The sequence below is a fragment of the Myxocyprinus asiaticus genome, chromosome 11, assembly GCF_019703515.2.
Source record: "Myxocyprinus asiaticus isolate MX2 ecotype Aquarium Trade chromosome 11, UBuf_Myxa_2, whole genome shotgun sequence".
NCBI classification, from domain to species: Eukaryota; Metazoa; Chordata; class Actinopteri; order Cypriniformes; family Catostomidae; genus Myxocyprinus; species Myxocyprinus asiaticus.
In genome coordinates this window covers 27,286,344-27,298,904 of record NC_059354.1, presented here as the reverse complement: position 1 = coordinate 27,298,904, position 12,561 = coordinate 27,286,344, and the positions used below count along the sequence as shown (strand labels likewise).

The 12,561-nt window shown below is 35.0% G+C and overlaps 1 protein-coding gene across 4 annotated transcripts in view; it reads left to right on the top strand.

Moving 5' to 3' along the window:
* Window positions 1–672: 672 nt before the first annotated feature.
* LOC127448120 (rho GTPase-activating protein 15-like) overlaps window positions 673–12,561 on the top strand; it is a 63,511-nt gene continuing 51,622 nt past the window's right edge. Inside the window, exons 1-7 of one of the 4 annotated variants that reach the window (XM_051710430.1) lie at window positions 673–797; window positions 2,466–2,610; window positions 4,711–4,847; window positions 5,770–5,829; window positions 6,157–6,218; window positions 6,322–6,409; window positions 8,040–8,129. In XM_051710430.1, coding sequence (XP_051566390.1) covers window positions 4,713–4,847; window positions 5,770–5,829; window positions 6,157–6,218; window positions 6,322–6,409; window positions 8,040–8,129 — 435 coding nt within the window. In that variant the 5' untranslated portion in view covers window positions 673–797; window positions 2,466–2,610; window positions 4,711–4,712. The remainder of the gene's footprint in view (window positions 798–2,465; window positions 2,611–4,710; window positions 4,848–5,769; window positions 5,830–6,156; window positions 6,219–6,321; window positions 6,410–8,039; window positions 8,130–12,561) is intronic. The other 3 variants (XM_051710431.1, XM_051710432.1, XM_051710433.1) reach the window with 3 other exon arrangements.

The following is a 12,561-nucleotide window of genomic DNA, read 5'->3' as shown; positions in this document are numbered from 1 at the left end:
CAGAGCTGAGATATTTTTAAAAAAAAATCTTCATTTCTGTTCTGCAGAAGAAAGAAAGTATTAGGGGAGCCATGTTTATTGCAAAGTGTTAAGTAAGGCTGGGAACGAGACAGTCAAACGTCAGACCACATTGATGATGCTGTTTCCTGTGCGAACAGTGCTGAATGGGGTTAGGGTGCACTCAGAGATATATTTAAATGTGCGTCCTCAAACAGTTTAAATGGAAATGGAGCGTCACAAATAATTTTACCTTTTAGGAAAGTTGGTAGTTTTCTGTCTCTCTGTTTAAAAATAAAATAAAAATGAAAATAAAAAGAATCATCATTGCCCTTCTTAATTTTTTTTAAACTTATATTTGTATACATTTATATTTTAAGGGGGGAAATGTGTCCAGAAAACACAATAATACAAAATGTTACAGAGCAATCTTATATGGATCATGACTTCTCAATCAGTTGAATATCATTGTTTAATTTTAACGTTTCTAAAGACCCCAAAACCAAAGAGGTTTGTCCACACAAACAAATGAAAGAAATCTCCAAAATGGCAGTCAATATGATCATTGCTTTCCCTACAAGCCATCTCTCGGGCTGAGATGGTGCTGATTTCATTTTATCTGTTCTTGTCAGCACTAACAGTGGCCATCTTAACTTGATGTTGTCACAGGCCTCAGGAAGTGAAGAGTGTGTGACAGCAGAAGCCCCATGTATGCACTTCCTCCAAACGACACTTTCTCTCTCTGTCTCTACTGATAAAGGTTTAATCAGTATTTCTTTTGGAATACGACTACGAACCAGGTACGAGTGTCCACTTTATTCGTTTATTGACAAAATTGTTTAGAGAGATGCAGTGGCTCTGTTTTAATGACAGAATGTAAGAGAAGATTAACATGGACATAGATGATGCGACTAAAGAAATGTTTCTGGGTGGCAGTTGGTTACTGATGGTTTACTTGGTTGTTTATTTGTTCTCCGCACAGGTTTCTAAGGTAGCTCTTGATAGTGATCTTTCCTACATAGCAGATAAATGTCGCTTAAAGAGAGTTAAGTCCTGAAAGTGACAGATGCGTGCAATTGTGCACATTGCATAAATAGGACTAAATATTATTTATACAATTATAACTATACAAGTATTGTTTACCTTGATACATGACAATATGTTGGGTCAGAAGGATAGGAGGTTCAGGTTCTAAAATGTTTGATGCCTTGGTCAAGTGCATTGCAAATATTTATTTATAATTTTTTTTTTATTTTATTTATTTATTTATTTTTTTTATTACTTTTATTTATAGGAAAGTTTAAAGTGAACAAAAATTGTTGCCTCCTCTTGTAAACCACTGAAAGAGAGTTGACTTATCATGCATGGCTAAAAGTGGCACTATGTTTCCGCATTTTCTTTTCTTTTTTTTTTTTTTTTTTTTTTTTTTTTTTATTTCCTATTTTGAAGTATTTACTTCATGCCACAGTGGGTTACCATGTCAGTAGCAGATTTCATGGTTTAACAGCCTCAAAAAAAATTCAAAAAACTTTACACATACAGAAGGCTACAACATGTATTTCCTTGCATGGACAAATGAGAAATTGTCAAGCTATTTGTTTGTCTAAATAAAAATAATAACAATAAAAGGAAATAATGTGTTTTTGCTAAATAGTTATTACAGCACAATTACTACAGAGCAGTGGCGTGCACAGACCTCAGCATGGACAGGGGCGAAAGGATGAAAAAGGGCACTGATTTATTTATTTTATTTATTTATTATTATTTTTATTTTTTTTAAGAGTAGCACTTATATATACTTAACAAATTATTTCCTTTGGGAGTATTTAAGCATTTTTCTTGTTTTATAAACATCCTTTTTTTCATTATTTCCTTTTTTGACAAATAATAGCCTTATTATATTGTTATATTCCTAACAAAAAGCACAATATTTTACCCTTTTTTTTTTTTTTTTTTTTTTTTTTTTTTTCAGACATGGTCTTTGATAATCCCATGTTTCTGACATGTTTCAGTAAAACCAAGGTATTTTTTTAAGTATCTTGTAGTACTGTGACAGTATCATGAAATATGAATATAATCATTCAGTACCATGGTAACGACACAGAGTCTTTTTTTTTTATTATTATTTATTAATTTTTTTATATGGCTCTAATCTTTTTCTTGTCTCATCACTCTTTTCACTTCTCTCATCTCTGAACTCTCACTTTATCATTTTATCTCTGCTGTTTCCATTCTGACCTCATCACCATGGTTTTGAATGAGTAGCACACATGTCCAAAAGTGGTAATACCATGGTATTTTTCTGAAAATGATTAGTCCATTAGTTTAAATAAAAACAAATTGGCTTTGCCTGAATCAGACAGCTCCTTCAATTAATGGCAATATTCTATAAAAGACGTATTACATTTCTATCACTGAAAACAACGTGACCACTCATATTATGATTAATAAAGCTGTCTACTCTGCAGGTGTTTGCCATGTGATGTTGGAAATGCAGAAGCAATCGAGTATTAATCTGTTGATGAACTTACAACACAATACATAGAGTGGACATTTGATCTGACCTGTGTTGGTTTGCATTATAGTTCTGCGTTGGTGTGTCAGCATCGTTCTGTGAGTACACAACCAAAATGCTAACTATATGTTTCATAAATAAACAAAAGCAATGCAAGCTATGTAATTTCTGGATTCTAAAGTATTTATTAAATTAATGTAGCATCAAAATTGAGTACAAAGTATGTGAACATGTGGAAATGTAGGCTACATATTATTTATTATTCATGTTGCTGACAAAATAGAAGTGTACCGTTTCCATAACTTATGAAATATGATTATATACTCTACACAAACTGTCAAACATACTGTCAAATCATCATGCTTTATCATCGTGGAAAGTTCGCGAATAGAAAACAACACATTATTTCACTCACATATGAAATTAATATCAAGTAATGGCCTGGAGAAAAAAAGCTTTTAGAGTGTAAATGCTGTAAACAGATATTTTCTGTCGCGTTTCGCTTGTAGCTTCATGAAAAACCAACAGAATAAAAAAAACAAAAAAACAGCTGATGCATCGTGATGTGACTTCGATGCTCCGGGGCAAATTCAAAACAAAAATTTTGCTCCCTCAAAGGGCACTGCTGCAGGAGGGGATGCCGAAAGTTCATTCCAAACGAAAGTGAGAAAATGAATGGGCCCTCCCACAAGACGAAGGGCACATTCATACAGTAATTCCATGTTCCCTTCAGAGTACCCACTTCAAGGGCTCTGAACCTCAGAGTGAGTAGGACATAGGGAGGATCAATTGCGATTGGAATCTGCCCCCGATCTGCTGTAACGTACACTGTTAAAGGAACCAACGCTTAATGTTTTTTAATACGCCCTCGATTTACAAAGAAACCTCATAATAACACATTATTACGAGATTTGAATTTTGTTTTATTTAACCATTTTAATTTAATTATAACAATGTCTACTTTTTTTCTGGATGACTAGAAGGGCACCTTCAGATTTGTGAATGAAAGGGGCAGGGGCTTGTGCCCCTGCTGCCCCCGTTCTGTGCACGTCACAATTAAAGAGTACAAAGTTTTACTTGTGCGGGAATCTAATGGGCCCCTGATTTTGATATTTGATCAGTGAGATTAGTGTATATGTTAACTGAACATAGTTTATCTTGAATAAATAAAGGGCCTTCATAAACATTTAAGAGGACTGTAGTGGTTGAAAGAAATATCATTGTACAAAACCTGAAACACTAAAAACTGAGAAAAATTGCAGTTGATTTTTTCAGGAGTTGGTTGTTTATTGTGACAAACCCATTAGAGTGCGAGACAAATGAAGGGAAAATTAATTTGAATTAGGGTTTCCTTGTCAACATATGTAAACCTTTTATTGCTGTTCAAGCAATCTAGCTTTAAATGTAGGGCTGAGAGACGCTTTTAAGTCATGCATGACAGATCAGTTCCTCCACTGTATGCTGATGGTGCAATCAAACTGATGTTGAAACCTTCACTAGAAATTTGTTGCTTTGCACACTGCTTACAGATAGCAAATTAATGACAATAACAGAGTGAAAACAGAAATGAATACCATTTAGTCTATATAAATATACTAAAACTTTTTATGAAAGATGAAACTTAAAATTGTTTCTGCAGTTTAGAAGATGATCAGGAAGTGAATTCAGGCCATTACTTGAAAAGGCACATATTGATGTATATTGATAAATTGGCACAGATATACTGTCAAATGTGACACAATTGAAACTGAATTCACTGCGATTCTTTGATGCCTTTTTTAACATGAGCCATCTTTCAAAAAGAGATTTGAGCCATAGTTTATAATAGGCATGTACTACATGACCAACATACAACTAGCTGGATTCACTTCTGTAAATGCTTTTATTTTATTTAATAAATAAATAAATAAATAAATAAATAAATAAAAACTTTCCATTACAAATTATATTATCAGCATAAATATGAGAGAATTTCACATTACATATAGTGTGTCCCCCTTTTGCTGAAATGATGCACTTAAGCTGGCATGAACTCCACAAGTTTGTGCAAAACCTGATGATCCATGTTATTCCAGCATGATTTAAGAATATTCCAAAGAGATCTTGTGTGCTTCAATGGAAGTAAGGATATCTGACCTTTCATGCAAAGGAGAAACAGTGCAGAATCTTATATTTCTTATTCATTTGTTTCCCCACAGCAATGCATAAACAGCCAGCACTGGTGATTCCTGGAGCTGTTCAGATGAGGATCAAGAACTCTCAGAGCATCACTGGAGAGAGACTCAGCCAGACAAAGTCTATGGTCATACAAGAGCCTGACTCACAACAGAAACTAGTGAGCTCTGCTTGTGTGCACATTCACATTCCAGGGACAGTTTAATGAATTTATGCCCTTCTCTCCCTCATGAGCCCTTGTACTATACTTGGGGGAAATCCATGTTGCATGGATGTGCAGAACTGCATTACATGAAACATGTTATGTGTTGCTTCCTGTTGCATTGGTCATATCTGTTCATAGAATCACAGGAGCAGAGTGTGTTGCATAAACAGCAGAGGGCAGGCCAGCACTGCTGAAGAAGGCCTGCTGTTTGTACTTCTTTTTAACTACACACTGAGGTTACAGCATCAAAAGCTATGATCATACATAACATATAATTAATATATTTTATGCTTTCAGAATACTTTTACAAATAAACCAACAATTCATGGCTTTAAATTTGGTTGTCAGTCTGTCTAGATACATGTTTATACACTATACAGTATATAAATACACACTTTTAAGATTCTTAAGAATTAAACACCACGACTAACAGTTTGTAATTTGTATTAGAATTATGATGAATATGTTAATGTATTTGTTTACATAATGTAATTTAAATTAAGGTTCTTGAAAATGCTTTGAATTTGTGTATCAGTTATTAAATGTTATTAAAAAATAATCTGGCAAACATGCATGTAAATTAAAATGCCAAGTCCAGTGATTGTATAAAGCAAACCATAAGCTGTAGAAGATATTAAAGGAGTTAATATATATAACGTTTAATGGAATGTCATATAAACTATAGTTTAGTTTAGAAAAGTCACAAAAGAGCTGTTTGTTAATTTCAGCAGAAGAATATAAAATTATTATATAGAACTGATGTTAAAATTCTGTGGTAGGGTTGTAACTGGCATAATTTCATTCAGGCAGTTTGATAATATTTGGGTGAGAGATAATACATATTCACTTAGCGTAGCAACACATGCTCTTTGTTTAGATCAGCCGTCACCGGAGGAACCAGTCTCAGCATAACATTGATGGTTCTGTTGGGCTGCAGGTATGATCTATGGTACCTCCTTCATTACGACATTTATAATTGGGTTTTTAGAGCCAGAAACAATTAGATAATTAGCCAGCAGTTGCTCTCAAAACTTAATAACATTTGATAATAAATTTGATAATAAATAAATTATGATAAAGAACTAAAATCAGGGCTGTCTAAACATAGTTGTCATTCATTACACCAGAAATGGGAAGCATGGTTTCGAAACAGCAAATAAAAAAAATAAAATAATAACAACAAAAATGATAAACTGACCCACTGACACATTTTTTAAGCTTGTTTTTAAATTATAATATATGTATTTTTCATTCTGTGTTTCAGCCTGTGTTAAAAGGAGAATATTTGAACAAAGCCAAAATTGCTGAAGGAGGAAAGAAATTAAGGTACAATAAATAATAATAATAAATGTATTATTATTATTAATATTATTAATACAAAAAAAAAAAATACAAAATAACAATCTGAATTAATTTGATCCTTTCACAGGAAAAACTGGACTTCCACCTGGGTTGTTCTTTGCTCTAATCAACTATTATTCTATAAGGAGAGCAAACAAGAAGCTGTGGCTAATTTGGTAAGATGGCACCACTCTTAGACATTTACACGTACCCACAAACAATGCAAGTGTACCTGTATTTAGTAAAAAGATTTAATGGTTACAACTGATAATTTGCTGTTTCTTATATAGATTGGGGGAAGACATTTTCTGTTGAACTGATAAATCTTACCTTAATCTTGTCATTCAAATATGTGAAATTGAAAAAACAAAAATGGAAAAATGTGAAAAGACGAGTAAAAACAGGAAACTTCCAGAAGCGGTTTAAACCACCAGGCAATTGCGTGGGGCCCCAGACATCGGGGGGCCACTGCCCCATTAGGAAGGCTCCGCAATAACCACTGAAGGGGTAATGTTGTTCTGGGTATACACACGGATATGCTGTTGTCAGCGCTCTCAGAGCCGTTCAGATTAGAGGTCCGCCGAGTTCGGATCAGTTGATCAAGTAGGACTTTGGGTTCAGGTTTATAATTTATGAAAAAATATACAGGCCTTCTGAACTTTTTTGCCCACGTGCTCGCACTCACAGATACGCGCAAACGGATGAGGGGCCGTTCACACCGAATGTGTTTTTCCATTGTTTTCCTATTTAAACACGCTGGTTGAAAGTCCTTTACTTCTACACCATGTCTCACTATTTCTTCAGTGCCTCACTCATGACCGGCACATTTTTAGACACTGTATCAAGTTAATAAGAACTTCAGGTTTGAAAAACGCATGTCGAGACACCTGCGTTCTGTTTCATTCGTTGCGCTGCATCTAGATTATTTTTAGTGCAGGCGTCACAAAGATTTAACATTCTGAACAAGTTCAGCTTGCAAAGAGGTGACTGAGGTTACAATGTATAACTAGTCTTTAACTAGATTTTTATTTCATTAAACATTTTGACTGTTCTTGGCTATAATGGCTGATAGGATGAATTAAAAATTATGATTTAAAATCAATTTTATGTAATTTTTTAAGCAAACATTTTCGAAATGGGACACCGGGTTGACCGGTTGCTTGGGGCCTCAGAAAGCCCCTGGAAACTTCAACATTAAATAAACAGCATTAATTAATAGTTATTGATGTAAATTCATCAGCATAACTGTTTGCGCCTGGGTGGGGAAACATAATGATTTCCATATTTGTCGAAACTCACTTCCTAACTTTGCCTTTGATCCTGGCTGTTGCTGAGAAAATATTTACCCGTTGTGCATAAAATTCAACAGCCCTATTAATATTCTGCTGATTTGAGCGGGCATGTGGCAGTGACAGAAAATTAAACAAATTAAAGGTACAATAGAATTTGCTACCTTGACTTGTAAATGAAATGTCGAGGCCATCACTGAGGTTACTCATATTAGTTTCCACATCACTCATGGTCAAGTGGCTATAAAGCCCCCAAGCTCTCTGCCATTTCTAAGGCTAATATACAGAGGTTATCAGGCTGAAGTTAAGTATTTTTGCCACCTCATTAAAACTGCAGGACTGTATGAAGTGGCCCTTCATATAATTAAAAAGCCTGTGGATCTTTGTTTTATTATGTATCAAACATTTTGTTCATCAATTGTATATTATTTCACAGATTCCCATAATACTCGAGAAATGCTGAGTTTCTATTTAGTATCTTGGCAAAAGAGTTCATGTAATTGTTCTTTCCCCACAGAAACCAGGTTATAAACTAGATGGTGTGGATCTGTGTGAGGCTGTAATAGAGTGGACAACAGAGAAGTCCAGCCGAAAAAATGTGATTCAGGTAGGACAGTCAATGATAGAACACTGAGCCAGAGTTTGACATTTACACCTTTATTATTATTCTATACCAGTGAACAAGTTACATAGATCAACAAAACTAGGTAAAAAAAGAAAAAGAAAAATGTGCACTGGAAACTTCAGTAGATATGACCATGGCTAGTTGTCACTTTTTTATTCCAGTGAATTTTTCTCAGGGCATGTCTAAATTTGAAATCCAGTTTTTGTTTAGGCACATACCTGAAAGTCTTGGCTACAAAAATCTATTGAACATTTTCACTGTTATTGCCCAGGAAACAAATAACAAATAAATAAATAAAAAAGATGAAATATATTGACTACACTTTGACTGTTTGTGAGAACATGCCCCAGTGGGTGAACATTTACAAAACCTGACATTTATAAAACTACCCTTGTCCTGAGAGCACAGTTCAAGCTTTCGATTAAAATCTACCTTCATTAAATTGCCTCAATATAAGCTAGTGTTGTTTATTTTGTTTCCTTGTTAATAAAACAGCTATTACATAAAATATATATATATATATATATATGTGTGTGTGTGTGTGTGTGTGTGTGTGTGTGTGTGATATTCAAATGATAAAATTCACAAAATTCAAATTTGACAGGGTTTTGAACTACGTTTTTCAAGCCAAACATACAAAAACACTATTAGAAAGAACAAACAAAAACACACATTTGTGTAATTGGACTTTTGACTCCAAACCTTTACTGGGATATGGTCCCTTGTGACTTCCCTGAGTGTTAACTAGCCACTGACTCCCCTTATACAGATGCATATTATCTTGTAAATCTGATGGTGAAGCCATATTTTGACAAACTTGTCAGTATGATTTGAAGCTCTTAGCCATTTATCTTGAACTTCTAGCCATTCGTCTTGAATACAGAGTCACAAGGTCTCACCTCAGATAACATCTTGGGCTCACTGTAGCTGTAGCTCTAACAATCTATCCTTCCTTTTTCAATCTTTGTAAGATCACGGCTTAACCAAGTTGCTCAGTGCATTCATGAAGTCTCAAGGGATTGAAAAAAAAAAAAGAAAACCCACAGAGAAATCCAATTGCTAAGTGAGCTTAGCAGCAAGGGCTTTTACCAGGCCCACTTCTTAAGGACTTGATTTTGTCTGTCATAACTGGTGTCATACCTCTTAAAAACCCTCAAGCATTTCTCAAGAGATGAGCGAGAAAATATGAGCTACATTTGAAATAACCATACAGTTCTTTTTTTTTTTTTTTTTTTTTTTTCTGCACACCAATGTTTGAATAGATCTTTTAGGAAGTTCTTTAACATCCAAGAGCATTTCCTTATATCTCTGTCCAGTCATAATTGTTGTGAAGGCTTTTCATTAAGACTTATCCAAAGAGAGATAGTTGTTCAGCTGGTGTTTCAGGGCAGCAAACGTTTATCAATGAATTGATAGCAGAGTTAACTCTTATAATGAGGCAAACTGTGGAGAAAAAGCTGATTTCCTATCTCATCGCATACTTATCACCACCACTGTACTCGCTGTCCAGTATTTTGCTCAGAAATCTTTTGCTGCAGGAGAGATTAAAAAGGCATTAAACAGTAATCTTAAATAATCCCAAACTCTCACACAGAAAAAAAGTGCTTGTAATGATGGTACCAAGCCATTTCGTAGTCTGCCATCACTGTCAATCAACCTCAACTGGGATTAGAAATTAGTGTGGAAGGTCGTTAATTCGATGGCGTGGAGAGTTAGATTTGCAATCTGAGGCATTCATCCGAGGTCTCGAAGATCTGCTTGGCTTAGGGCAAGACAAAACACTTGTGTCAGATGAGGGATCGCTGCGATTAAGGAAGTTCAAATTCTTTTATTAGAGGTTTTGATCAGTGTCTGAAGCATCTAGAGTTGACTTTCATTCCTTTTTATGCTTCTGTCACTTCTGATATTACCCTTAAATGCTTGTGCAGATGCTTATATCTCTGCTAATACAAGGATTAAAGCATTTATCAGTTGAAAATTACAGTAGGACCCTTGAATTGCAATGTTAACCAATTTAAAAAGACCATACATTTTGGAATATGAAAACAAGGGCCTGAAGCGTAATTTGTTGTAACACATACAGTATAGGCGTACAGTATAAGGAATCTTTAATTCGTCTGTGATGTGGTTATAGGAATAATGTAGTTTTAGAACAATATGACGGATGACAGAATTTAAATTCTGGCTTGAACTGTGTTCCCCAATGTTCAAGATGTTTATGCCCACTAGTGAGTAGTTGTTCTACTCTTGAACCAATAATCTCCTGATCTTAGCTAAAAATTCTCATCACGCTTTTGTTTTCAGTAGTTTGATTCTCACAGCCTTTCTGGTTCATTTCAAAGGGTTATGAACCCAGGGAGCAATATTCATTTATCACTTTCAAAGCTCCCACAAAACTAGATCTGTTTTGTTACGCACACAAATGAAACTCTAGTGCTTTGGTGAACAACACACTAGAGGAACGCCTTGAACTGAAGTTGGAATGCTTGGATTAATACTTACTTATATGCAAAGTGTCAACACAGAATACAAAGTACCCGTACAATTTCTAATTGGACCATCTTCGTATTATCAGTTTGTTATCCTAATCAAACCAAAAGCCTTACCTGTGAGAAAAGAACACAAGTACAGAATTTTCCATTGTCCTTCACTATTAAACAACCTATGGAAAAGTACTATCTTCCAAACATTTGTCCTGAAATTCAAAGATGTTTCTTATGCAGCCTATCAGTTTGCAGTGCAGCAGGAAACAAAAACGTCGGACAATGGAAATCTGAATCTCATCACATCCGTGCTTGCGTCACCTGCGTGAAAAAGACTATCAAATCCAGCTATCCTGTTATACAAAAGTGCCTGGACTAAGACCTTACAACTGTGTCATATTATTGACAATAGGTGCCTGGCATGAGTGTTTGAGAATCAAGAGGAAACATCTGAGGCTGATTGAAATATCAAGTGACGGCATATGGCGTCAAGATGGAGAGACAAAAACTGTTCCGCTCTCATCAGGGCATTGGTGCAAGTTCTTTTGCTGTTCATTTTACCTGTTACACTTGGGTAGCAGACATGCAACCTATGGTGTGACATGCCATACTCCATCTAAAAATATTTGAAACATTATTTTGCTAATTCTTTTTTATTTATTATGCATGCAGCTTTTATGACCTCATAGTAATTGAGAGACTACATTTAATATTAGTATTTTAAAAATGTATTTGTCACAACACAACACTAATGAAGGCAAAAAAGTGTTTAAAAATTGTGAAAAAAATAAATTAGAAAAAATGACCATACACAGCACCTGAGATATACAACTCAAACTGTACATTCATAACCTAAAGTTTTGATGTTGATTAAAATAAAGTCTATGGACACTTCATGCATCAACTACCCATCCATAGTTTGACATTATCCCTTTATGTGCATCACAAACTATACAACTATAATCTGAGTGAATTCAAAAGTTACATTTGATCCAACCAAATGAGGTCAGTCAGACAGGGCAGACATTATTGAATAAATCTTTTCTCCAAAAGTGGACAGAGAATATGCTGCAATTATGATCCAATGTGTGCTGCTTGGAATGTGGCCAGTGGTGTTTATTGCAATGTTTATAGGCACTAAAATAGCATGTGGTTCATGTCCATACGCCATCTCCTGAACTGTCCATGGATGTGAAGATCTTTGGCCAGGCGTTATCAGATCTAGTGTCTCATGCACACGGCACCTTTCGGGCATGTTTACCTCAAATTATGACAGACTGACATGCGTTACAGTGAGTTGGAGAGAGCTGACACTTTGAACGGCTTGCCTAGAAGGACCGCTAAGTATTGTGCTCTTGAGAGGACACTTTATAGAATTGTGCTAATGAAGTGACATATTGTCTAATTACAAAATGTTGTTTAGATTGTCACTCATTGTGGTACATGTAAACAGCCTTAACCTAACTGTCACAGCAGTGGGAGACTCAACACTAGACACTGTTGTCATTTCTATCAAGATAAATTTGATCCAAATGACTTCAAATTGCAGACTAAAGGAAGGGCATTTTTAGTTGTGAGCAATAGGATAATGTATAAGACGTAACAAGAAGAGTCAGTGTATAAAAGCAGTTAAAATGCTGTTATTGGTTTTTTGTCTCCAGGTGACAGAAACAACAATAAATTTTAATGACTTTTAACAAAAAACAAACAAAAAACTGTATCTGACATTTTCCGTGAATAAGATGCAAAATAGGCATGCGTGAAACACTTGCACTCATTGGACAAACCTGTATGAATGGCGGTAAAGGTGTACTGTACATGCAATGTGAAACAGGGTAATGGGCAAAAATCTACATGTGCTGATTGTTTTTTGCTTATAACATTTATGACCTTACCCCAAATTAGGAAAGCCATTTAGCCTTTTATCTTCT